Raw genomic sequence first — 25078 nt, forward strand, 5'->3', positions numbered from 1 at the left:
AGGAGGAAAAGGATTTGGAATTCAAAATTTTAAAAAAATGTCTAAAATGGTTTTTACATGTAATTGTGAAAATTAGAATGTTTTTCAGAAAAAAATAGAATTTCATTCTCAAACATCTCTCATCCCTCCTGGATTGTCTTTCCTTGAAGCAACATGATAGAGTGTGGTAGCAGTAGTAGCTGTTTTGCACCACTGGTGCTGCTGTTGCCAGGCAGACTCTGCTGCTGCTTTCTTGTGAAGACCCATTCAGGGCCATTCCTGAGGAAGACCAGGCAGTTGACTACCCACTACCAAAGACTGAACTATGCCAATATGCTGCTGTGGCCTTGACTGGAGCCTTCTTCTCTTCCTCTCCCTTCTACCACCGATTTCTTGATTTTTCTTTCCCTTTCTCATCATTGGACTTGTCTAGTACTCACAAGTCTGGGCTATTTCTTTAAGAGTCAGAGAGGCCATTGGACTTTCTACCTTCCTGAAGCAAAGAAGACCCAGTTTAGAGGGAAATTATTATTAGAAGTTTTTATCAGAGCTCATATTGTCCTCTGAAGACTGCTGTTCCAACAACTATCCTGTTGTAATTATGGAGGAGCGGAGGGGAGTATCATTTGATCTAACTGTAGAAATTATATTCTTTTAATAGTTTGTCAACATGTTTTTATTTTGTTTTGTTTTATTTTTGCATTTTGTGATCAATGAGTGCCTCATAGCATTTTATCCCTTGAACTTGACTCATGGGTATATTTAGGTTATTAAACTTCACCCAGAATAAGAATTTTTAAAATGTACCAGTGAAATAAATAAGCACACTGGGAGAAAAATTGGAAAGAGAATAAATAACTTTGAACAGAAAACAGAGAATCTTATATGAGCAATGGACTGATGAAAACCAGGATGGATGAAAAGGGAAATCAGTGACTCAATAATGCAATAAGAAATATTAGAATAAAATCAAAATATTGAAAAGTAGGAAAAATAAAACTATCTAGGCTAAAAAACCAAAACAAAACCCCCAAACAATCAACCCAGAAAACAGGTTAAAAGAGAATAATTTAAGATTGATCAAACTCCCAGAAAATTACAACGACAAGAACAATAAGAAGCCTAGATAATCAATGAATCATAAATGAAGACTGCCTAGATCTATTAGAGTCAGAGGGAAAAGTTAAAATTTACAACAATTAAACAGCCACCTCCTAAAATAAACCCCAAAATGAAAACTACCAGAACTTTCATAGCTAAAATCCAGAGCTTTCAGGTCAAAGAAATAAAACTTCAAGAAGTCATAAAGAACAAGTGTAAGTATCAAGGAACCACAGTTAGTATTATCTAACACTTTGGAGGAGCTATCATAAAGAAGAGAAAATTTTGTAATTTGTTATTCTAAAAGAAAAAAGATAAAAAGCTTACAACCAAGAATAAGTCACCTTGCAAGACTGAGTATAATTCCTACAGTAAAGAATGGTGGTCTTTTATTTTTTTTATTATTTTTTAATTTTTTTTTTTTTTTAGTGAGGCAATTGGGGTTAAGTGAATTGCCCAAGGTCACACAGCTAGTAAGTGTTAAGTGTCTGAGGCTGGATTTGAACTCAGGTACTCCTGAATCCAGGGCTGGTGCTCTATCCACTGCACCACCTTAGCTGCCCCAAGAATGGTGGTCTTTTTAAAAAAAAAAAGTAGGATTTTCATGAATTCTTGATTGAAAAGAATAGATTTGAGTAGAAATTTTGAAATGTAAACACAAAACAAAAACCTATAAAGTGTGATGTTTGGAATCTAAATGTGATATCTAAAAAAAATCTAATGTGTGGTCGCCTTAAATTAGAAACTTTAGCACCAGTCTTTGGGCATTAAGCATTTATTAAAGCATACTAGGTGTTAGGAAAAAAAAAAAGTACACATGGAGTTAAGAAAAGGCCTATTTAGCCTAGAGTTCCAACCTGGTCTGGTTCTTCCTCAAGTCCTTCACCATGAGCCTGCTTCAACCATGAACTCTCTCAAACTGAGTGTGGAACCTTTTTTATAGGTCTGGAGCATACTGCTTCAAGCTGATTGGTAGGCATCATCCAAATCCATTGGTTCACTGGACTTGAAGGTGTTCTCTAGTTGAGTTCACAGTCTAGCTTCTGAGAACAATACCTTCTTAAGGGTTAGCCAGGTGTGCTTACAATCTAGTTAACTTGAAGTAAGCTTAATCAGCAGTCAATCACTCTCACTTAATTCATTCAGCTTTGATTAATCTCCAGGTGAGCCTTTGAGTATCTACCAAATCCCATTATTTTCTTACAAAAGGTTTAAGCACCTGGAGCAAGCTATATGATGATGAAGAAAAAGAAGAGAGGAAACAAGTCTTTTTTAAGGTCATTATGTGTTTACTCATCACAGAGGAAATTAAATAAGATAAATATAGGGCCTTGGTGAGGTTTTTTGTTATTCTGTTTTAATGGTGTTAAGAGATGAAAGAAGGGGCAGCTAGATGGCTCAGTGGATAGAGCACCGGCCCTGGAGTCAGGAGGACCTGAGTTCAAATCCGGCCTCAGACACTTAACACTTACTAGCTGTGTGACCCTGGGCAAGTCACTTAACCCCAATTGCCTTACTAAAAAACAAAACAAAACAAAAAAAATACAAAAACAAAAACAAGAGACAAAAGAAAAAAAAAGAAAAAATACATGGAAAGAAATGAGGAAGAAGAGTTGGAACTTACTATTTCATAATCAGGGTCTATCAGAAGGTCTACAAATATGGAAGAAGGCATGGGGAGAGTAGGCATCACACGAACCTCACTCTTATTTGACTTAGACAAAAGAATTGAACACACAAACACACACACAGTTTGGTTTAGAAATACATTAAACTTAACAGGGAAACAAATGGGAATAGGGAAAGGGGCAATTAAGAAGGAGAACAGAGGCAAGGAAGGAATAGTTACAAGAAAAATACCTTCAGTTTGGGAGGTTGAATTGTGCACAAGAGATAGAAAGAAAGAAAGAAAGAAAGAAAGAAAGAAAGGAAGGAAGGAAGGAAGGAAGGAAGAAAGAAAGAAAGAAAGAAAGAAAGAAAGAAAGGAAGAAAGAAAGAAAGGAAGAAAGAAAGGAAGAAAGAAAGGAAGAAAGAAAGGAAGAAAGAAAGAAAGGAAGAAAGAAAGAAAGGAAGAAAGAAAGAAAGGAAGAAAGAAAGGAAGAAAGAAAGGAAGAAAGAAAGGAAGAAAGAAAGAAAGGAAGAAAGAAAGGAAGAAAGAAAGGAAGAAAGAAAGGAAGAAAGAAAGGAAGAAAGAAAGAAAGAAAGAAAGAAAGAAAGGAAGAAAGGATAAGAGCCAGTGATCATGATCTGAGTCAGGGGAAAAAAAGGAGGGAAAGTAGAATCAAAACAAATTCCTTAATTATAAATCACCAGTAGTAACCACACTTCTTCCATCAGCACCTTCTTGTTAAAGATAGGGACAAGGAATAAAGAGAACACAAATAAGAGAATAGGATGGAGAGAAATTACAGCTAACTATAACTATGCACATAAATGGGATGAATTTAATTATGAAAAGAAAAATGAAAGCAAGAAAGGTAGAAAGTTGAATCCTAAGTAAATTTCTTTTTAAAAAATATTTTATTTTTCCCCACTTACATGTAAAAACAATTTTTAACATTTAAAAAAATTTGAGTTCCAAATTCCTTTTCATCCTCTCTTCCCCTTTCCCTCATAGAGAAGGCAAGCAATTTGATATAGGTTATACATGTGCAATCATGAAAAACACATTTCCATACTAGTCATATCATGAAAGCAAAGACCCCCGACACCCTCCCCAAATAAAGAAAAAATTTAAAAGTACACTTTGATCTGTATTCATTCCCTATAAGTTCTTTCTCTGGATGTGGATAGCATTTTTCATCATAAATCCTGAAGAATTATCTTGGATTAATGCATTGCTGAAAATAGTAAGTCATCTACAGTTGATCATTGTACAATATTACTGTTACTGTGTACAATGTTCTCCTGGTCCTGCTCACTTCACTTTGCATCAGTTCATGTAAGTCTTTTCAGTTTTTTGGAGAACATCCTACTCATCATTTCTTATAGCACAATAATATTACATATCAATATTTTTCAGTTATGAAAAGTACCTTTATAAAAGCTGATCATGTCCTATAATGCAGAAAAGCAGAAATGTTAAACCTTAATGATTAAAATTTATGGAAGACAAAGTGCCATCATGCAATCAATAAATGATCAAAGTTTATAAGCAGACAGTTTTCAAAGGAAGAAATCCAAATTATTAACAACTGTGGGTGTTGAAATTAGCCTCAGGCTCCACAAGTGGAGCTTCCCCTCCCCCTCTGCTTCAGCTGCAGGTGGGCCTCTGAGCTGGGCTAAGCTGTGAGGAGGAAAAACCCCAGCCCCAGGCCATAGCTAGGCCTTGCACACAGTGGGGAGACGCATGAAAACCCTTAGAGATGCTGGAGTTTGCTTCACCCACCCCCCAGCTTGGCCTGGGGAGCACAGGCTCAGCCAGCCCTGGGGGCGGCCAGCCCCGGATTTCACCTGAGAGAGAGAGTTAATAAAAAGGGACACTAGAGAGGGGCAGCTAGGTGGCACAGCCCTGGATTCAGGAGTACCTGAGTTCAAATCCGGCCTCAGACACTTAACACTTACTAGCTGTGTGACCCTGGGCAAGTCACTTAACCCCAATTGCCTCACTAAAAAAAAAAAAAAGGACACTAGAGAAGCTGAGGGGGGGTCAGCACAGAGGAGATGCTTGAGGAGGTTGGAGAAGACAGTGAAAAGGGGAGGCTGGAAGACTGACAGGAGGACAGACAGAGAGCGGGATGCTGGAGCACTAGGAGAACAGAAGGAGAGGTTGGTGACAGAGAAACATGGGTTCAGTGTGGCAGTACAGAGAGGAAAGTTAGACGGTAAGGGGGGTCAACAAAGTGAAAGGGGCTTGGAGTTAGAAGAAAGCAGCTGAGTAGTGAAAGCACAAGGAAGCTGGAGTGAAGGAGAAAAAGAGTGAAAGTTAGAGAAAGCTGGAGCATACCCTAAAGCAAGAAGCAAAGGCCCTTATTATATTAAAAGCAGACAGGTAGTATAATTTGCATTTCTTTACCCTTATCTTTTTCATTGATTTTTATAAATAAAATCTGCTTTGATTATTTAATTAAGAAGCTTCTTAATCGTTTGCTTATCAATTTTGGAAGTGGAGCAGTGTAGAGAAATTTTATAAACAGTCCATATTAAATCAATAGCAGTCAGATAGCCAGCCAGTTGAAAGTCCCCAGATTAGACCTGCAGTTATATTAGGTCCCCCCCAGCCAAATTAGGCCTAGTCAGTTAAAATATTTTTACACAGCTATGTTACATTTGAATCACTGATAATTAGAAAAGTTCAATTTAAAGCAACTCCAGTATTGGACCTCTTGACTACCAGATTTGTAAAGATAGCAAAAGAAAAATAACATGTTAAAGGAACTGCAGAAAAACAGACATTCTGTTGCACTATTGATGGAGTTATAAATATTTTTGGTACACATGGGCTCTTTTTCCTTTTTATCTCTTTGGAATATAAGCCCAGTCATGATATAACTGAGCTACTTTTTGGTAACACTGGGGGCATAGCTCCAAAGTGCTTTCCGGAATGACTTTTATGTCAACATAAAAGAGAAAAGAAACAACTTTGAAAGATTTTAGAACTCTGACCCATGCAATGTTAAACCATGAGTCCAGAGGACTGAAGATGAAACATTCCATCCACCTCCTGTCAGAGAGATGATGGACTTCAGATGCAGAATATTTCATATATTTTTGGACATGACCAATGTAGGAATTTGGGGGTTTTTTGGAACATGCATATATATATTGAGGATTTTCCTTTTCTTTAAATTTTTTCTTCTATGGGGGGGGGAGTAACAATGAGAGATAATAAATGATTATAAAAATAAATAATTTAAAAACACATCTCTTACTGAGCACAGTGCAATAAAAAGTATAATAAAGGAACTAAATTACCAATATCAAAAATGAAAAAGGAGAATTCACTATAAATGAAAAGCATATAAAGGAAAATATTAGAAAATACCTTGCTCAATTATATTCCCCAAGCTGATAACTGAAAGTGAAAGGGCTTATTATCTACAAAAATATCAAATCCCCTGATTAGCAGAAAGAAGTAATAAGGAATTTGAGTAACATATTCTTAGAAAAATAAATTGAAGAATAAAGAATTCCCCAATTGAGTGTGAATGGGTTGGAACCATAGAATCAGTTGGATTTACGATTGAATTCTGTCAAACATTCAAAGAACAATTTAATTCCAATATTTCTGAAACTTTGCACATAGGAAAAAAAAGACATCCTACTGTGAGAAAAATAATGGGATTTGGCAGATACTCAAAGGCTCACCTGGAGATTAATCAAAACTGATTGAATTAAGTGAGAGTGATTGACTTTGCTGATTAGCCTACTTCAAGTTAATTAGATTATAACCACACCTGGCTAGCCCTTAAGGAGGTATTCTCAGAAGCTAAGGACTCTTTTTTTTTTTTTTTAATGAGGCAATTGGGGTTAAGTGACTTGCCCAGGGTCACATAGCTAGTAAGTGTTAAGTGTCTGAGGCCAGATTTGAACCCAGGTATTCCTGACTCCAGGACTGGTGCTCTATCCACTGCGCCACCTAGCTGCCCCCCCCCCAAGCTAAGGACTCTTAACTCAATACCACCTTCAAGTCCAGTGAACCAATGGATTTGGATGACACCCATCAATAAACTTGAAGCAGTGTGTAAGGACTGCCTCTGCTCCAGACCTATAAAAAGCTTTCACACTCAGTTTGAGAAGCAGTTCATGGCTGAAGCAGGCTCATGGTGGAGGACTTGAGGAAGAACCCAACCAGGCTGGAGCTCTAGGCTAGATAGGCCTTTTCTTAACTTTCTGAACTCCATGTGAATACCTGGTATGCTTTAATAAATGCTTAAATTGTAAAGGTTATAGACCATATTAAAAACAAAAAAATCTCATTATTTCATTAAAAGATGCTACAAAAAGTTCTGACAAATACAACATCCATTTCTATTAAAAACACTAAGGAGCTTAGGAATAAATGACCTCTTTAATATGATAAATACAATTTAAAACCAAGAATCAGAATTATTGGAAATAGATTAATGCTAGAAGCCTTGACAACAAGATCAGGGTAAAGCAAAGATGTCTATTACCATCACTATTATTTGATATAATTCTTTTAAAAAATTTGTTTTCTATTTATTTTTTGATTTGTTTAATCATTTATTTATTTATCTGTTCATTCATTCATTCATTTATTTATTTAAAATGTTCCCCACCTTACATGTAAAAACAAATTGTAATACTGATTTTTAAAACTTTGTGTTCCAAATTCTCTTCCTTCCTCCCTTTCCCCACTTAAGAACTCAAGCAATTCGATATAAGTTATACATATGCAGTCATGCAAAACATAGCAGACCAAAAAAAATCTTTCAAAAAAGGAACTAACAACAACAACAAAATATATTTCCATCTGTATTCAGATGCCATCAGTTCTTTCTCTATAGATGGACTGTATTTTTCATAAGTCCTTCAGAATTGTCTTGGATCATTGCATTGCTGAAAATAACTAAGTCATTCGCAGCAGATCATCTTACAATATTGCTGTTATTTCGTATACAGTACATTTCAATTTGTACCAGCTCATGTAAGTCTTTCTAGGTTTTTCTGACAGCATCCTGCTCATCTTTTAAAAAAAATAATTAACTACATTTATATAGTACTTTAAAGGGAGATTTCCTCACAGAACACCCATGAGATTGATTATTGTAGCAACAATAATAGCTAACATTTATATAGTACCTTATACCTGACAAAGAATTTTCTTCACAATAGCCCAGCACCCTCACCCTCACCCTCATCTTCATCTTCATCCTCATCTTACATTGCTCTTGCCTCTGCTTCAAATTTCCCCTCCAGTTACTATTGATAACTGTGTTTCCCTCCATCTTATTCGCTTCCCATGATATTTACTCTATTTTCTATCTTCTTTCACCCTATCTCTCCTCAAAAGTGTTTTGCTTCTGACTGCCCCTCACCCAATCTGCCCTCCCTTCACCCCTCCCCTCTTATCTTTTTCCCCTCCTACTTCTCCACAGGGCAAGATATATTACTATACCCACTTAAGTGTGTATGTTATTGCCTCTTTGAGCCAATTATGATGAGAGTAAGGCTCACTCACTCCCCCGCTCCCCCACATCTTCTCCTCCACTCCATAAGCTATTTCTTGCTTCTTTTATGTGAGATAATTTACCCCATTCCACCCCTCCCTTTCCCTTTTCCCCAGTGCAATCCTCTCACTCCTTAATTTTATTTTAAAGATGTCATCATGGGCAGCTAGGTGACACAGTGGACAAAGCACCCACCCTGAACCAAGGAGGACCTGAGCCCAAATCTGACCTCAGACACAAGACACTCACCAGCTGCTCAACCCTTTGCATGCCACCCCACCCTGACTGCCCCACAAGGGAAAAAATGCTTTACAGATATCATCCTTTTATAATCAATTACCCTCTGTGCCCTCTGTCTAAATTTATTCCTTTCAGCTACCCTAATACTGAGAAAGTTCCTGTGAGTTAGAAGTATCATCTTCCCATGTAGGAATGTAAACAGTTGAATCTTTTAACCTCCCTCATGATTTCTTTTTCCTGTTTACCATTTTATGCTTTTCTAGGGTCTTGTATTTGAAAGTCAAATTTTCTATTCAGTTCATGTCTTTTTCTTCATGAATGCCTGAAAGTCCTCTTTTTCATTGAAGTCCCATTTTCCCCCTGAAAGGTCATATCCAGTTTTGCTGGATAAGTGATTTTTGGTTGTAAGCCCAATTCCTTTGCCCTTCAGAATATCATATTCCATGCCCTCTAATCCTTTAATGTAGAAGTTGCCAGATCTTGTGTTATCCTGACTGTGGCTCCACAGTACTTGAATTGTTTCTTTCTGGCTGCTTTCAATATTTTCTCCTTGACCTGGGAGCTCTGGAATTTGGCTTTTCAAGCTGTTGACATTTTATTCATGACTTTCCTGCATCACTTTTATTTCTCTTTCCATTTTTTCCTCTGCCTCTCTTACTTTATTTTCAAAGTTCTTTTTGAGTGCTTCTATGACCTGAGACTAATTCATATTTTTTTGGGAAGCTTTGAATGTAGAAGCTTTGACTTTGTTATCTACTTCTGTGGGTGCATTTTAATCTTACTTGTCACTAAAGAAACTTTCTATGGTCCACAGCTTTTTCTGTCTGTTCATTTTGTTAACCTATTTCTTGATTTTAACTCCTTCTTACAGTGGGGCACTGCTTCCAGGATGCACTGTCCCAAGCTTCAGGGGGTCCTAGGTGGATTGATTTAAGGAGAGGCACACTCTGCACTCACCTGGCCTGTGTTCTGGTCTGTAAATAACCTCAGCCCTATGTGCTCTTTATCCTGGAAACAAAAATTTGTTTTTGTTGTGGATGCAAGCTTCAGATGAGCCTCTGCCCCTCCCCCACCTGGGCCCACCACTTAAGACTGCTTCCTGATTCTCAGCATGGGAAGAACAACTGAGTTCCTCCTCAGGGCCAGCAGAGACCCCTGTAATCTCCCCCTGGTAAGCCACTCAGCCCTCTCACCAGAGTGTGAGCTTAGTTCCAGAAGAAGCCGCTGCTGCAGCCAATTCAGAAGCTCTGATGGTCTCTTCTTGTGGTGTGGCCTGGGGCTGAATCTGCATGTAAAGCAGCAGGGCTGTGTTTCACTCTCACCTTGGTACAACAGACTTTTCCTGCCAACCTTCTAAACCATCATTGGTTGGAAAATGATCTCATGCCATTCTTTTGTGGGTTCTGCTGCTCTAGAAATTGTATTATTCGGAGATTTTTGGTGTGATCATGTGGGGAGCTCTGAGAAGTTACTGCCTTTCCTCTGCCATCTTGGCTCCGCCCCCAGTAATTATTTTTTTGATATAATTCTAGAAGTGCTCACTATATTAGTAAGCCAAGAAAAATTGAAGTAATAAGCATAAGAAAAGAAGAAATAAAATGATCACTTTTTGCAGATGATAGGATCTGCAAAGAAGGACCCTAAAAATCCAATGAAAAAATGATTTGAAACAATAATTTTCAAAAGTACCAGAAATAAAACAAGCCTATGTATATAACCAGCTTTTCTGTATGTTACCAAAAAACCCAGGAGGAAAAGAGAAAAAGAGAAATTCTATTCAAAGTAAAGACAAAATATATAAAATATTTGAGAGTTCATCTAACAAGACAAACAGAATAATTACCCATATATACATATGTACATACATGCATACATACAACTACCAAGCACTTTTACAAAAGAAAACAAAACAAAAGCCACTAACAAAGAGTAGAGATCTAGAATAGAGCTTTTTAAACTTTTTCCACTCATGACCCCTTTTCACCCAAGAAATTTTTATACCACCCCAGATGTATAGGTATATTAAATAGGTATACATAACCTGAAACACTGGAAAGCTATCTGGTAGAAGTTAGACTTCTCATATCATATGTCACAATAAATTTCAAGTAGATGCATGACCTAGATATAAAAGACTGAGCACATCATGAAGAAATAAAAATATCATCTAAAGAGTTCCACATATAGGGGAAGAGTTCTTGTCACAGCTAAGGAGTTCCACATATAGTTCTTGTCCAAATAATGGATAATGAGGTTCAAAAGAAATAAAATGGTTAATAGTGATTATGCAAAATTGAAGACTTCTGCACAAACAAAATTCATGCATTTAAAGTTGGAAGTGAAATGGGAAAATCTTTATATCAAATTTCTTTGATAAATGTCTGATACCCAAGATGTATAGGAAACTAATTTGTATATACACACACACACACACACACACACACACACACACACACACGAACAAAAACTATTCCCAATTATTATTATTGTTTTTTTCCTTTTTGCTTGAAGAGGACCCAAATGACATCATGATGCAGGGTCAGTGTACAGTGTGTCCAGCTGTGGCTGATCCTACCAATATGAGCTCAGAAGTCTCTACCACAATGCATCCTACCTACCTATTGGCAGAGTGATATTGTACTCAAGTTGTAGAATGAGATATAGTTTTTGATATGGTCAATATAGAAATTAATTTTGCTTAACTATGCATATTTTATAAAGTTTTTTTCTTTTTCTTTCAGTAGAGAAGTAGAAAACAACTACTTGTTATTTGAAAAAAGTTACAAATAAATTTACTAATGAAATATTGTGCTATAAGGAATGAACAAAGTGACAAATTCAGAGAAACCTAATAACACTTATATGAACTGATGTAAAATGAAGTGAACAGAACAAGGAGAGCAATTTATTGTTGTCATTATTCATTCATTCATTCATGTCTGACTCTTCATGACTCCATGGACCATAGCGTGCCAGGCTCTTCTATCTTCCACTATCTCCCAGAGTCTCTCCAAGCTCATTTTTGTTACTTCAATGAAACTGTCTGTCCATTTCATCCTTTGACATCCCCTTTTCCTTTTGCCTTCATTTTTTCCCAACATTAGGGTCTTTCCAATGAGTCCTGTCTTCTCATTATGTGGCCAAAGTATTTCAGCTTCAGATTAATTTGTTCCAAAGAATAGTCTGAGTTAATTTCTTTGAATATTGACTGATTTAATCTTCTTACTGTTCAACGGACTCTCAGAAGTCTTCTCCAGCACCACAATTTGAAAGCATCAATTCTTCAGTGCTGTTTTCCTTAAAGTCCAACTCTCAGAGCCATACATTTCTACTGGAAAAAAAACAACATAACTTTGACTATACAGACCTTTGTTGGCAAGGCAACGTTTCTGCTTTTTAGTATGCTGTCCAGATTTGCCATAGCTTTTCTTCTAAGGTGCATCTTTTAATTTTATGGCTGCAGTCACCATATGCAATGATCTTTGAACTCAAGAATATAAAGCCTGACACTGCTTCCATTTTTTCTCCCTCTAGTTGCCAGAAAGTAACATGACCAGTTGCTATGATCTTTGTTTTGCTTTTTTGCTCTCTGCTTTCATCTTTTTTTTTTTTTTTAGTAAGGCAGTGGGGGTTAAGTGACTTGCCCAGGGTCACACAGCTAGTAAGTGTTAAGTGTCTGAGGCCGGATTTGAACTCAGGTACTCCTGAATCCAAGGCCAGTGCTCTATCCACTGTGCCATCTAGCTGCCCCTCTGCTTTCATCTTCAACAAGAGGCTTATTAATTCTTCTTCACTTTCTGCTGTCAGAGTGGCATCATCTGCACATCTGAGATTGTTGCTATTTTTCCTGTCAACCTTAATTCCAGAATTTGATTCATCCAGCCTGGCATTTAACATGATGTAATCTGCAAATAAGTTAAACAAACACGGTGACAATACACAGCTTTGTCATACTACTTTTCCAATCTTAAACCAGTAAGTCGTTCCATGTTCAGTTCTAACTGTTGAAGTTTGACTTCCATAAAAGTTCCTCAGAAGAGAAGTGAGATGGTTTGATACTCTATCTCTTTGAGGACTTGCCACATTTTGTTGTGATCCACATAGTCAAAGGCTTTAGTGTAGTCAATGAAACAGAAGTAGATATTTTTGTGGAACTCCCTTGATTTCTCAATAATCTAGCAAATGTTGGCAATTTGGTCCCTAGTTCCTCTGCCTCTCTGAAAACCATCCTGCTCTTCTGGTAATTCTCAGTTCACATATTGCTAAAGCCTAGCTTGCAGAATCTTAAGCATAACATTGCTGGCCTGTGAAAGAAAGCAGAATTGTTCAGTAACTCGAACATTCTTTGGCATTGCCCTTCTTTAGGATTTGGACATAAACTAATTTTTTCTAATCCAGTGGCCATTGTTGAGTTTTCCATATTTCCTGGTATATTGAGTACAACACTAGCGGCATCATCTTTTAGGATTTTAAATACTCGGCTGGATTCTGTCACCTGTACTAGCCTTATTGTTAGTGATGCTTTCTAAGGCCCACTTGACTTCATTATTAAGGCTATAGATCACACCATCATGGTTATTAGTGATGTTAAGATCTTTCTTTTATAGTTTTTCTATATTTTTTGTTACCTCTTAATCTATTTCCATTAAGTCCCCAGCATTTTTGTATTTTATCATGCCTATTCTTGTATAAAACATTCCCTTGATAGCTCTAATTTTCTGAGATTTCTTGTCTTTTCATTATATTTTTTTCTTCTCCTTCCTTGCATTGATCATTTAAGAAACCCTTCTCATCTCTCTTTGCCCTACTCTGAAATTCTTCATTCAATTGAATATATCTTTCCCTTTCTCTTTTACTTTTCCTTTTCCTTCTTTCCTTAGGCATTTGTAAAATCTCATTAGACAGTCCTTTTGCTTTCTTGCTCTTACTTTTCTTTGGAATTTTTGTTTTATTGCTGCTTCCTGTACAGTATTGCAAACTTCTGTCCATAGTTCTTCAGGCACTCTGTTTACAAGATCTAATCCCTTCAATCTTCATCATTCCACTTCATGTGATATTTAAATTATACCCATATGATTTGATGATTTTCCCTACTTTCTTCAATTTAAGTCTGAATTTAACCTTATAATCTCAGCCATTGTCAGCTCCAGCTCTTGTTTTAGCTGACTGTATAGAGCTTCCTTTCCTTTGGCTACAAAGTATATAATCCATCTGATTTTGATATTGACCATCTGGTAAAGTCCACGAGCATGGTTACCTTTTTGGTTGTTGAAAAAAAGTGTTTGTTATGACCAGTCAGTTATCTTGACAAAACTTTATTAGTCTCTGCCCTGCTTAATTCTGTATTCCAAGGCCAAATCTTCCTGTTATTACAATTATTTTTTGATTTCCTACTTTAATATTCTAATTTCCTACGATGAATGTGACATTTTTTGGGAAAGGGTGTTATTTCTAAAAGATGTTGTAGATCTTCATAGAGCTGATTAACTCTGATATCTTTAGCATCAGTGGTTGGTGCATAAATTTATATTACAGTGATGTTGAATGGTTTGCTTTAGATTTGAACAGATGTCATTCTATCAATTTTGAGATTATATCCCAGTACTGCTTTTCTCATCCTTTTATTGACTATGAGGGCTACTCCATTTCTTCTAAGGGATTCTTACCCACAGTTGCATATATAGTGATAACCTGAATGAAATTCACTCATTCCCATCCATTTTAATTCACTGATGCCCAAGATGTTGATTTTTAATCTTTCAGTCTCCTGTTTGACCACATCCAGTTTGCCTTGATTCATAGATCTTATATTTCATGTTCCTAATGAAGTATTATTCTTATAACATAGGACGCTCCTTTTGTCACTAGACACATCCACAGCTGAGCTTCTCTTCGGTTTTGGCCCAGCTATTTCATTAGTACTGGAGCTATTTCTGGCTGGCCTCCACTCTTTCCCAGTAGCATGTTAAACACTTTCCAACATGAAGGGCTCCTCTTCCAGTGTCATCTCTTTTATCATTTTGATACTGTCCATAAGGTTTCCTTGGCAAAAAATACTAAAGTAGTTTGCCATTTCCTTCTCCAGTGAATCACCTTTTTTTCCCCCCAGGGCAATGAGGGTTAAGTGGCTTGCCCAGGGTCACACAGCTAGTCAAGGCTAGTGCTTTATCCACTGTGCCACCTAGCTGCCCCCGGTGAATCACCTTTTATCAGTGTTCTCCACTATGACTTGTCCATCTTGGGTAACCCTGCATAGCATAACTCATAGTTTCATTGAGCTGCACAAGTGCCTCTGACACAACAAGGCAGTGATCCAGGAGGGGAGGACAATTTGTACAATGATAATAGTATTGTAAAGATAAACTAATTTGAAAGATTTAAGAACTATGATCAATGCAAGGGCCAACCATGACTTTAGATGACCATTGAAGAAGTTTGCTACTTTCCTCTAGAAGTGCTGGAATGAAGATGAGACATGCTATTTTTAGACACGACCAATTAACGAGTTTATTTTCCTTGATTCAGCCTATTTGTTACAATGGTGCTTCTTTCCCCTCTCTCCCTGATGGAGTTGTGGGGGAAAAGTCACATTATTGGAAAAAAAAATAAAACAAAAACCAAAAACCTAAGAAAGGAAATAGTTATTGAAACATTTGGAAAGGAAATACATAAATGATAGATATGAGAAGTTCAGAGTGAGACACAGATAAGAAGTCTAGCTTTGAAATTCTCCTGTTGAATTTATTAGATACTTTAAAAGTTGAGCATTATGTAATAGAGATTTGTGATTTCACATAAAGTCCTTTTTCTATTTTTTGTGGTAGAAGGAAGTGTTCATGTTTGTTGGTGTTTGTCAAGTTCAGAATAACCAAAAATCCCCCACTAAATGTAAAGAATTCCTCACTGAAATTTAAAAATAGTAATACATGAATAAACAGATATATTTTTATATTATTGGTTTTTATTCTTGGTCCTTTTCCCAGGATCAGGATGACTGAGACATGTAATAATAGGGAACCTCCCCTAGACTCCAGAGAGCTGCTTAGAGGGAGCAGTATTAGTTGAGAGATGCCTTTGCTATCATGTACCATTGCCTTTCCTCCCACCCTGAAAGATGCCAAGGTCAAAGATGATAAATCCTCACATGGTTCCTGATTAAATCACTTCTCAGGTTTATAAATCTTTGCACTTTCATTTAAATATTGTTTTGTTGCCTTGTTGTAGTAGTTAAAGGAAACTGGGTTCTTAAAAGTTATATCATCAGAGCTTGTAGGATCTAGCCTATTCTAAGAAAACCAGTGCATACCTTTTTCTCGGTTTTTGTATCATATGCCCTCTGCCTTTTCCACTACCCCTAGTAGAGTATAGAGTAACCCAAAAATCTTAGTGTAGTCTTAAGCTTTAATAACTTTAAACTGCATTAAGAGTTTTGGGGGGCAGCTAGGTGGTGCAGTGGATAGAGCACCGGCCCTGGAGTCAGGAGTACCTGAGTTCAAATCCGGCCTCAGACACTTAACACTTACTAGCTGTGTGACCCTGGGCAAGTCACTTAACCCCAGCTCTTTAAGGGTAGAAGTTTTTGGTTTATTTTTTGTTTGTTTGATGTTTTATGGGTCTAGAAAAGTGCTCTTATATGTAGTAAAGTGCTTCATACGTATTGAGTATTTATTAAGGACTTTGTGGATTAGATTGGATATATTTTAGGTAAGTGAGAGATATACCTGCATAGTCAGTGGTGATAGATACTGAAGCAGCAGGCTTAGCAGATGTGGCTTCTCCTGACATATGCTATCAGAGATAGGACAAGTGTCTTTCTGAATAGCTCCTGCCACGACCTCAACCTTATTTTGACAGGCGCTGCAGGCTCTTCTAACCTTCTTCATTCATCTTTTGCATCTGTCTATGTGCTCTTTCTTGACCCAAACGATATGTTCTCTGGGGATCTGTGAGAAAATGTTTGGCTGGAAGCTTGAATAGAAGTTATTTCTAATAGAGGAATACATGTAGCTCATCCCTATTCATAGCCTGTGGCACACAGAAAGCAGTAGCTTTGTTATCTGAATTTTTATAACATTTACTAGTTGAAGATAGGTAAAAATTCTGGAGATACCTCATTATGTATATTTCTAAAACTGTCAAAATATGTGGTTTCCTTTTTACTAGTAGTATAAAGGGTTCCTGAAAACACCTGAAGTGCCCATCTTTTTCTAAATGGTTAAATACGCAATTTGTTTTAAATACTAATCTTGAATGATTAAATAATTTGCACATTTCAGTACCATGGATTGAGGGCTAATAGAAGTATTATTTTTTGCAATGGAATTATATATTCTACATACATTTCAAATATCCCAGGATGGTTCTAATTCTGTGGCTTTATTATTTTAATGTAATGTACAAAGTAATTTAAAAGCATGCTCCAACCAGGTCATTTAAAAACATGTTACAAGGAAAAAAAGAGGAAAATTATTTCACTTAGAACAATAGCAACAAACAGAAAGATCTATATCAGTTCAGGAAGAAATGTTTAGTGATCCATTGCAGTATTCACAGATTTCATACCCTGCTTGATCTATGACATTCTTTATGGTCTTGAGAGAGACGCTATTGTCAGTTCTTTAAAAATACCATAACGGACAGGCCAAAGAGTATATAAGCCAATTTGCAATTAACCTTTGGTTCTCCTTTTTCATTGTTTCTTTTTTTATTGGATGGAATTTCATCATCAGCCAGTTATGGCTTTAGCCATGTGTGAGTAGTAGTTTTATGACATGAAGCAATAAATATGTAAAATAAATAGAGGAGCCTTTTTACCATCAATAGCTTGTCATGTTGGTTCTAAGTAGAACATATGACACAGACACAAAGTCCATGGAAGGAAGGGAATAAATATTTATAGGAGACTTACTCTATTCTAGAAACTTTGCAGATATCACATTTGATCTTCACAGAAACCATGCAAAGTAGGTGCTGTGATTATCCCCATTTTACAGTTGAGGAAACCGAGGCAAGCAGAGGTTAAGCGACTTGCCCAGAGTTACACAGCTAGTAAGGGTCTGAGGCCAGATTTGAACTCAGGCATTCCTAACTCCAGGTGAGGTACTCTATTCACTGCCTTTGGATTGCAGGCATGGAGAAGATAGAATGAGGGAGTACTATGGGATAGGGTTCAAACTGGGACTCAATTATGAGAGTTTTAGACAGGAAATTCCAAAGAAGCGTAAAATTATCTCTCCTTTTTAGAAGAAGAAAAAAACATAAGACCATATAATGGTGGACCCCTGCAATCCCTACTTCCTGAGAGGCTAAGGCTAGTAAATTGCTTGAGTTTGGGAGTTCTGAGCTAGGGCTAAAGCTGATTGAGTGACTGCATTAAGTCCAGAACCAATATGGTAAAACCCTGGGAAGGGGTAAGGGGAGGAACCAGGCTGCCTAAGGAAGGGAGAACTTGCCCCAGAATGGGGAGGTCAAAGTTTTCATCTTGATGAGCAGGGGAATCAGGCCATTCTAGTTTCAAAAAAAAAAAAAAAAAAAAAAAAAAAGCATCACTGAGAATAACCTTGACAGAGGATGGTTCATTATCTTTTTTTTTTTTTTTTTTTTTTTTTTGCGGGGCAATTAGGGTTAAGTGACTTGCCCAGGGTCACACAGCTAGTAAGTGTCAAGTGTCTGAGGCCGGATTTGAACTCAGGTACTCCTGAATCCAGGGCCAGTGCTTTACCACTGCGCCATCTAGCTGCCCCCGGTTCATTATCTTTTTAAAAAGTACTTATCTATTTTTTAGAAATATCCTTTGTTTCACATAGTATTTAAATTAATTCCATGAATCCTGGGTGTTTTTTGGTTTTTTTTGTGTGTTTTTTTTTTTAACAAATACCTGTTGATGCATTGAACATTTCTAGGTTGGGTCTACACAAAGGAAAGAAATGCTAGAGATAATCCATGCAGTAATGATTGCCATATGTCATCTTTCTCATATATGTAATCCATACCAGTTTAAAAAATTGCCCTGAGATTGTGCAAGTATTTCCTCTGCCACATCCCCTGTCCCTCCTCTCTTGCCCCTCTCCCTCCCTACCCCTCTACTCCTCAAACAGTGCGAAACAAAAAGCCATCAGATGAAAATAGAACATAACCAGTCAAGGAGCTTCAGAGTTCATGACACCAGCTATTGAATTAATGTAAAGGCACTTCCAAAAATAACTTAGTGGCTCGAAAGAATTACGTCCATTGTTGTTATTGATATGGCTAGTAGAAACCCTTCTTAGCTAGCTATCTTCTTACAGTTTATATACAGCATGAGCCGAAAACCACTTGTTGATTTTGTCTAAGCAAATAAACAGTGTTATGTTTAGCGATAAGATCTACTATAAACTCATTTTATTTGTTATATTCAGCAGCTATTTGGAGGACCATTGTCCAGCAAAGAGATATTTTTTCTATCAGCCAAGTGTCCTTAGGCACAAAAAATCTGGAGCAATGTTTATGAAACAGAAAGGAAAATAAAGCAAATATGTATTTCTGTCATTAGGTTATTATAGTAACTACAGTTTAGCTCCAGGATGAGATACAAGTATTATAAATTATGACCACCCCAACAATACAAAAATTATGGAAATGGATCTTAATGTGTTTGGTCATATAATAAATATTGTTTATATCTTCTGATACCCTATAGTGTAGGCTGATATCTGTACCCATGCTATCTAATTTTGCTAACAACGAGTCTAGTAATTTCAACCTTACTTAATTTTAATTATTTTTTAGTTCAATACCTGAGTATTTTGCTTTCTAAAACCTGAAAATTATGGTGTTTTTGATGTTCTTCTCATGTCATACATAAACACACAGACCTACACACATGCCACCCCCTTTAATTGAGCCATCATCCTCTCAGTAAATATTCAGGGTAGCCAACAGCCCTTCCATTTATTCATCTACCCATTCCCTCAAAAATCTGGTTTAGTGCACATACAGAATGGGTTGGTATAAATAGATATGTCTGTGTTGTTGTTGCTCGATCATTTTTCAGTTGTGTCCGACTCTTGTCTTGGGGTTTTCTTGGCAAAGATACTGGAGTGGTTTGCCATTTCCTTCTCCATCTCATTTTACAGATGAGGAAACTGAGGCAAACAGGGTATAGTGACTCGCCCAGTGTTACACAGCTAGTAAATTCTGAGGCCAGATTTGAACTCAGAAAGATGAGTCTTCCTGATTCCAGGCCTGGCACTCTATTCACTGTGCCACCTAACTGCCCCATATATGTCTATGGTCAACCTTTATTGGTCTGGAAGGCCAGTAGAAAATGGTCAAAAATGTTTCTTAAGTCTTCCAGATGATTATACAATGGGGCTCACTTTATTTTCCCATTTTTGTAATTTTGGGGGGTGCGGCAGGGCAATGAGGGTTAAGTGACTTGCTCAGGGTCACACAGTTAGTAAGTGTCAGGTGTCTGAAGCCAGATTTGAATTCAGTTCTTCCTGGTTTTGTTTTGTTTTTGTTTTTGTTTTTTTTTTGGTGAGGTAATTGGGGTTGTGACTTGCCCAGGGTCACACAGCTAGTAAGTGTCAAGTGTCTGAGGCTGGATTTGAACTCAGGTCCTCCTGACTCCAGGGCCGGAACTTTATCTACTTCACCACCTCATTGCCCCCATTTTTGTTATTTCTATAGCTGGCTCTCTAGGCTCATTCTTTTCTCTGCCTGCCTTCTTTATCCCCTAATATTTTAATAATTCTTTTAATATAAGTCCCTGGACTCTTGTGTCAACAGAAAAACAGAAATGAAACTTCCTTCACCCAATACCAACTAAATGTGCATTTCCTACCTCCTATTCTTTACTAGTTAAACAAGGTTCTTTGGGTTGGTTGGAATCTTGCAGCTCAAAGGTCTTACAGGATTCTGTGAGGCTCTCCTTTGTTTCAACTCTGGATAGTGAATTTGTACCTTTTTTTTTTTTTACGGGGCAATAACGGTTAAGTGACTTGCCTAGGGTCACACAGCTAGTAAGTGTCAGGTGTCTGAGGCCAGATTTGAATTTGGGTCCTCCTGAATCCAGGGCCTGTGCTTTTTCCACTGCACCACCTAGCTGCCCCCTGAATTTGTACCTTTTCAACAAGAGAATACAACATTGCATGGCATAAGGAATGTTGGATTTGGAGTTAAGAAAGCTTGGGTTTGAATGTACCCTAGACACTTACCACCTGTGACCATGGACAGATCACCTAAACTCTCTGAGCTTCATTTTCCTTGTCTGTAAAATTATGATGATATCTATAGTACCTATCCTCACATGGATTTTTTTGAGGGTTAAATGAGATGCTCCCTATAAAAGTGCTTAGCTGATTTTAAGGCACTATATAAAGGCTATCACAATCATTAATAAGATTTACTTTTATTTCATTCTACAGGAACTTTTATCCGACGTCATCGGATTCCACTCCCACCCCCTAATGAGGATCACTTTTATACAATACATGAATTCAATGTCAACAAAGACATTGTCTTTTATTCCCGAGTGTTCAAGATTTATGACTGTGATCAGTTCACAAAAAATTTTCTGAGGAAAATGGGTATCAAGGTAAATCCTCCAAGATCTTGTCCAGCTGATCCTTATATGAAAGAGCGGAAAAAGGTGAGAGGTGACAAAGTTTTGAGTTGTATTAAAATTGAAAACCTCCCCCCGCCACTGAATTAAAATACAATGTGTATTTATTGTGGAAAAATGTAGCAAATCCTGAAGCAAATTAAAAAACAACATTTTAGGTTAAATGTCACTTGAATGTTATCTTCCCTTTTGTTCATGAGGGTGCTGTTTGGATGTCCTACTAAGTGTGCCAAGGAGTTAAGCTGTTAAGGGCTAAAATTCTAGCTAGTCTGTCTAAAATATCTAATGAGTGGTCGCCAATCAATTACAAGCTTTAGCAAGAGTTAGACTTTTAAGCATTTATTAAGGAGAATAAGAATTTGGTAAAGAGAGAGAGAAAGGCCTAGATTCCTATCTATTAAAGGGAGAGCACATTTCTAGCTCCCTTCTCCGCCAGCGTCCTCAGGAAAGAGACCCAGAGTCAGCGCCAGTCTCTTCCTTCCTCCTCCCACTAGTCTGCGTCACTTCCTCCCCACCAAAGAAAAGACTCCTGGTCTTGCCCTCAAAGACCTTCGCTTCATGGGCAGAACTCTTCTACAGTAAGTATCCAGCAGGTGGCGTCATTCCAATCGTTACAAAGCCACTTCATTGCCTACAGTGAAAATTTCTGCTCCGGTTGGGTAGCTTGGGGTTGGGAAAATTTATAGCAGCCTCTACTTAACTTTGTGGGACAGAAAAGTTCAGGATTTGGTCTGGTGTCTCTTTTTTTCCTACTATAGGGTTAGATGGAGTTAAAATTGACTGGTTAAGGGATTCTTTTCATCCCCATTCAGTTGCCTGACTATGCTCATTATAACACAGGTTATGCTTGTCTGGTTTTTATGATTTCAGAGCTAACCGAGTACCCTTTCTACACTGGACTTGTCTGAGCTTCCACAGACACTCTGGGTTGAGTCTCCCTTTCTATGTCAGGATTCAAAGTGAAGGAGGACACTAGCAGAAGAAGAAAAAGAAGAGTTAGAATATGGGGGACCACAGTTCCCAAACCATGCATTGTGATACCCCCACCCCCAGGCACCTGAGCAAACTCACAAAGGGCACTGGGGAATATTGTATATTTTTTACCTCTTTGATAAGTGGAACTATTAGGTATTTCTTTTGGCCTAGGGGTACTGTGAAAAAAATTACTGAGACTCCGTTTAATGGACCCTCTGGAAAATGAATTTGGAAGGATGAGAGTAAAGAAGATAAATGGGGTCTACTAGCTTCTAACAACTAATGAGAAGAGGAAAAGGTACAGTTCTGTGGTCAGAGACCTCCTGACAGGAAGTCAACCTCCAGAGCTATTAGAAAGGAAGAAAATCTCAATTCTAGCAAGTATGGAGGACAGGAAGAGTTTGCGGTATCCTGAGTAGAGTGTTGCTTTTTCTGACATAGCCAACTATAATCAGGGCTGAGAAATGCTGCTTTGCTGGACTAGGGCACCTTCTGCAACATCACCTTTCCTTGGTGGTTCCCTCAAATCTCCACCTGTATTTCCATGATTATGGGTCAGTAATTCACAGTTCTAAGAAATTGATGTTTCTAGCTTGGTGATTCCCTTGCGGGTTCTAGAGGTCCTGAGTCAGGTGCTGATTGTCCGTTAGGAAGAGATGAAGGTCCTAGACCTATGTTCTAGGTTCTAAGTAATCCTAGAATCCCATGTTTAGTCTTTGTGGGTTGGGGGCCACTCAAGTCACAGTTATCTATGCTCAGAGTATGGATTGGTCTCTCCCCTATGGGAAAAGATAAAATGGGCCCAAGGAGTACCTTTCAGGGAGAATGTAATGTTCCTTAAAAAATGGGAGAAGGGCTTCATAGTACCTTGCACACAGTAGGTGCTTAATTAATGTTTATTGCATAAAAGAATGAATTATAAAAGCAAAGAAAAGGAAAATGGGTCTGAAGAGAAAAAAGGGACCAATAACCTGTGGCAGGAGGTTGGAGGCTAGAAGAATGTGCTAGAAGAGATTATGGAATATTTCCTGAAGAAGAGGAGGGACTAGACTCTCTGATATGGAAATTTTTGATAGAGAGTCAAAGGTACCATTAGGAGGAAGATCATATGGTAAGTATCAGAGAAGGAAGAGCTGAGTAGTGCTGTCCTCAAGTAGCATATACCTGAAATTAGCAATAGAAATATCTTTAGGTTTTTTAAGTCATGTTTCCGGCCTGTGATGAGAACTCCTACGATTGATGACTGTTAGCCATTTTTTGTTGATCTACGTGGGTACAAGTACTACTGCTGGGATGAATCTAGAAAATCTTGCTAAAGGATGACAAAGTGTCGGATGAGAGCATGATGACCTTATGGTGTATAGATGATATTTTAATGATTGCAAGGGCAAAAGGATTCAAAAGAGAAAAGTACATGTGGGAAGCAAACAGCTTTATTAAAAGATGATCTCTGAGAACTGGATTGGGATTTCTTGGGTCACAGATTAAAATATGGGTATGACAGACTTATGAGGTATCACCGAGATTTGGGAAGATGGGACCCATGACTAGAATCTGGCTCCTTATTCAAAAGATTGGTCAAATGTGGGGAGAGGTAGTCGCATTGTATATTAAGACTTAGGAGGGGCAGCTAGGTGGTGCAGTGGATAGAGCACCGGCCCTGGAGTCAGGAGTACCTGAGTTCAAATCCGGCCTCAGACATTTGACACTTACTAGCTGTGTGACCCTGGGCAAGTCACTTAACCCCAATTGCCTCACTAAAAAAATTAAAAAATTTTTAAAAATTAATAAAAAAAAAGACAGGTGAAGAAATCCAAGTGAATCCAAGTGTGGATGCACGGTGAAGAGCAGTGGACAAAGAAACAGAAGCAATATGCATTTGAAAACTGATGAATAATTGTTTGGGAAACATTTTTCAGGGAGGCAAATGTAAGACATAGTGGAATGAAATCCATCTGGCTGTTTCCCAGCCATGGGCCTGCATCAGTTGCATTTCTGCCTTTGGAGAGGTTATTTCCATACCTAGAGTGTACTTTACTGCCATCTCTGAGTCCCTAGATTCCTTCAGGGCTTTTTTCAAGCTCCACATTTGACATGTCCTCTTAGCAGCTAATACCATCCTCCCCAAATTACCCTGTATCTCGTTTGTATATGCTAATTATGGTTTCCTCAAAACCAGGTTATTCTGGACCACCTTTATTTGCTTTTTCTATTAAACTGGTGGTGCATGGCTTATCCACATTTGAATAAAGCATTTGACAAGGTCTTTAAACCTCTGGTCTTATTCTTAAAATAAGGCTAGGTAGCTATTTAGATGATTATTTGGAGATGATGAGAGGTGATACTTGGTCAGATATGTGCTGAAGTAGATATCCTATGAATTAATTCTTTTCCAGATCTTAACTTCTATTACTTTTTGTAAGGTTGCTCTCAAGAAAGCCTGATCCTAGTGAAAGGAAGGGAGAATTGGTTCCATCTTTTTAAAACATATTTTATTTATAATTTAGCAACATAGAAAATTTTCTTTTAATTTAGAATATAAATTCTATTGTTATTATGCTTTGATCTCCTGTCAAGAGCTGTAACTAAGTCATCTTACACAGGCTTGTTCATTTGTCACTACCTTTCCCACCCCGCCATACACATCCCACCAGTATTATTCATCAGTGATGTGCACACACAGATAACTCCCACAAGGCATATATATTGTTAATGAAGAATATTTAATGTGAAATCTTTGTGGAATCAGATTTGTGTGTATTTTTGTATGTGTTGATTCATAGGCTTTGTGTGAGTATGCGAGTCCTCTGAATGAAAGAGATTAGATTAAATACAAAATATTCCTATTGCCATTTTTTTTCGGGTCAGTAGAGAGGACCAAAAAGAAATTTAAATCCTTATGAATTCTTGTCCCTTGTATACGTATTGCTCTTATTAACTAATAATGCTTAGTTTTTGTTAGACTGTAGTTATTGTGAATTATGAAGGATTGCATAAGTATTTGGAACAGATTTACAAGAAAAAAATCTGTTGTGGGGGCTAAGAA

The 25078-nt window shown here is 37.5% G+C and overlaps 1 protein-coding gene across 1 annotated transcript in view; it reads left to right on the forward strand.

Moving 5' to 3' along the window:
* EFHC2 (EF-hand domain containing 2) overlaps positions 1-25078 on the forward strand; it is a 231934-nt gene that overhangs the window by 86907 nt on the left and 119949 nt on the right. The window contains exon 4 of the mRNA XM_043996895.1: positions 20861-21084. Coding sequence (XP_043852830.1) covers positions 20861-21084 — 224 coding nt within the window. The remainder of the gene's footprint in view (positions 1-20860; positions 21085-25078) is intronic.

Source organism: Dromiciops gliroides, chromosome 3, assembly GCF_019393635.1.
Source record: "Dromiciops gliroides isolate mDroGli1 chromosome 3, mDroGli1.pri, whole genome shotgun sequence".
Taxonomy (NCBI): domain Eukaryota; kingdom Metazoa; phylum Chordata; class Mammalia; order Microbiotheria; family Microbiotheriidae; genus Dromiciops; species Dromiciops gliroides.